Source organism: Emiliania huxleyi (genome assembly GCF_000372725.1).
Source record: "Emiliania huxleyi CCMP1516 unplaced genomic scaffold EMIHUscaffold_3952, whole genome shotgun sequence".
Lineage (NCBI taxonomy): Eukaryota > Haptophyta > Isochrysidales > Noelaerhabdaceae > Emiliania > Emiliania huxleyi.
Genome location: NW_005199003.1, coordinates 1 through 1,826, shown reverse-complemented (window position 1 = coordinate 1,826; position 1,826 = coordinate 1). Strand labels below are relative to the sequence as shown.

General features: G+C 61.6%; 1 protein-coding gene across 1 annotated transcript; it reads left to right on the top strand.

The window, feature by feature from the left end:
- Positions 1-241: 241 nt before the first annotated feature.
- On the top strand, positions 242-821 carry EMIHUDRAFT_255834 (hypothetical protein; the record flags this gene model as incomplete). The annotated part of the gene is made up of 2 exons (XM_005770976.1): positions 242-592; positions 741-821. 2 exons carry the CDS (start codon positions 242-244, stop codon positions 819-821), a joined length of 432 nt encoding a protein of 143 aa, XP_005771033.1.
- Positions 822-1,826: the final 1,005 nt, after the last annotated feature.

Sequence of the window (1,826 nt, the reverse complement as noted above, 5' to 3'; positions counted from 1 at the left end):
TTCGATGGCCAGAGTGCGATTGTGTGTGTGCGGGAGTTGGTTTGTCGGGAGGGAGGGGCAGGCTGCTCACCGAGCTGTAGAGATGTAGAGCGCTGGAGAGCGCTGTAGAGCTGTAGAGCTCTACATCCGCCGCGGGACGAACTGCCTGCGTTGTAGAGCGATGTAGAGGCGCTCTACAACGCGAAATCTCTACAACAAACTCTACATCATAAGCGCGAACGAGGCACGGTCGCTCTCCGACATGAGGCGCGTTGCACTTGCCAGTGCTGCCCTGGCCTTCTGTCTGCCCGCCCAATGGGTGGGAGGTGCCTCTGCTGCTGTGGCATGCCTCACGGCTGCGACTGGCCGGCGCCTCGGCACGTCAGCTCGGCTCGGCGTACCGATAGTGGCCAGCGCAACTCGCCTGGACTCAACGCTCAGCCAGGAGCTCCCGCACGCGCTGGCGCGAGTCATGGCGCATGCAACGCGTCTGAATGCTCGCCTCGCCTCGCGCAAATGCGACCGTCTCTCGCAGCCGACAGTCCACCGCCTGCTAAAGAAGCACAGCGACGAATGCGGCACCGGCGACACATGGCAGGCTGGTCATGACGCAGTTATAGGGTGTTGTGTGCCGTCAGAGGGACTCTCTGTGTGTCAGGGATAGTCAGGGCTGTCCATCAGAGCTTCACTAAGCTCGGAGACACCCCATTAGCGCGGCTCGACCTCTTTGAGTCACTGCCTTCCCGGCGGTTTGGCTGTAGAGCCTCTACAACAAACTCTACAACAAAATCGCGCTCTACATCGCTCTACAACGCAGGCGCCTCGTCACGCGGCGGATGTAGAGCTCTACAGCTCTACAGCGCTCCAGAGCGCTCTACATCTCTACAGCTCTACAGCGCTCTACACTCTACATCCTCTACACCCTCCCTCAGTGACAGAGCAGTTGGAGGGCATGAAGGTGCATGCTGACACTGCTCTTGCAGCGGTGACAGAGCAGCTGGAGGGCATGAAAGTGGCAGACGAGCGCCGAGTCGAAGTGCTGACTCGGCGACAGGAGTGGCGTGAAGAGCTGACGGCACAGCAGGTAGTGGTGTCTTTCGATGGTGTCTTTGGCCACCCGCATGCAAGCTGCAGCACGCGGCCTCCTCACTCGTGCCGCTCTCAGGCGCATCAACACCCTTGTCTCACCCGTCAGGGGCAAGATGTCTGGCCTTTACCTCAACCGTGTCTACGGCGACCGCCCGGTATACTTTGCCTACTTCAAGCGTAAGACTAACCTTCCTCTCCTCCCAAGGAAAGTGCTGACCCGATTTCCAAATTCACACATCGCGGCCCCGGCCATGCATGAGCAATCAGTGAGTGCCCTACGAGTGCACTCGACGGAGACCCTGCGCGGGCGAGGCGGCGAACCAGGATGCAGGAAGCCACGGCAACCGCTATCCCTCGGTCCTCTGGTACTCCAGCCGGCGACGGGCCGGCGCTGGGTTCCCCACCCAGCCAGGGTCCGTCCGTGTAGGTCCGGGGGGAGAGAGATTTTTAGAACATTTCTTCTAGGTCCGTGCGGTTATTGATGGCCACGTGGCGGTGGGGGTGGGGCCGGGGGGGGGGGGGGGGGGGAAGCGGGTATTGGGGTGGGACGGGCCGCCGCAACCCCTGATGGGGAGCCCTCGGGGGGGCCCCTTGAACGGGGGGGGAAACTTGGGAAGGTTTGCCCACCTCGGAATTCTCGAATTTCAAGCCGCCCCAAGAAAGGCCCCGCTCAAAAACCACCGCTAAAAAGGGGGGGAATGGCCCTCCCGGTTCCGGTCCCGGTTTCCCAAAGGGGCCCCAAAGGGCCCCCCAAATTA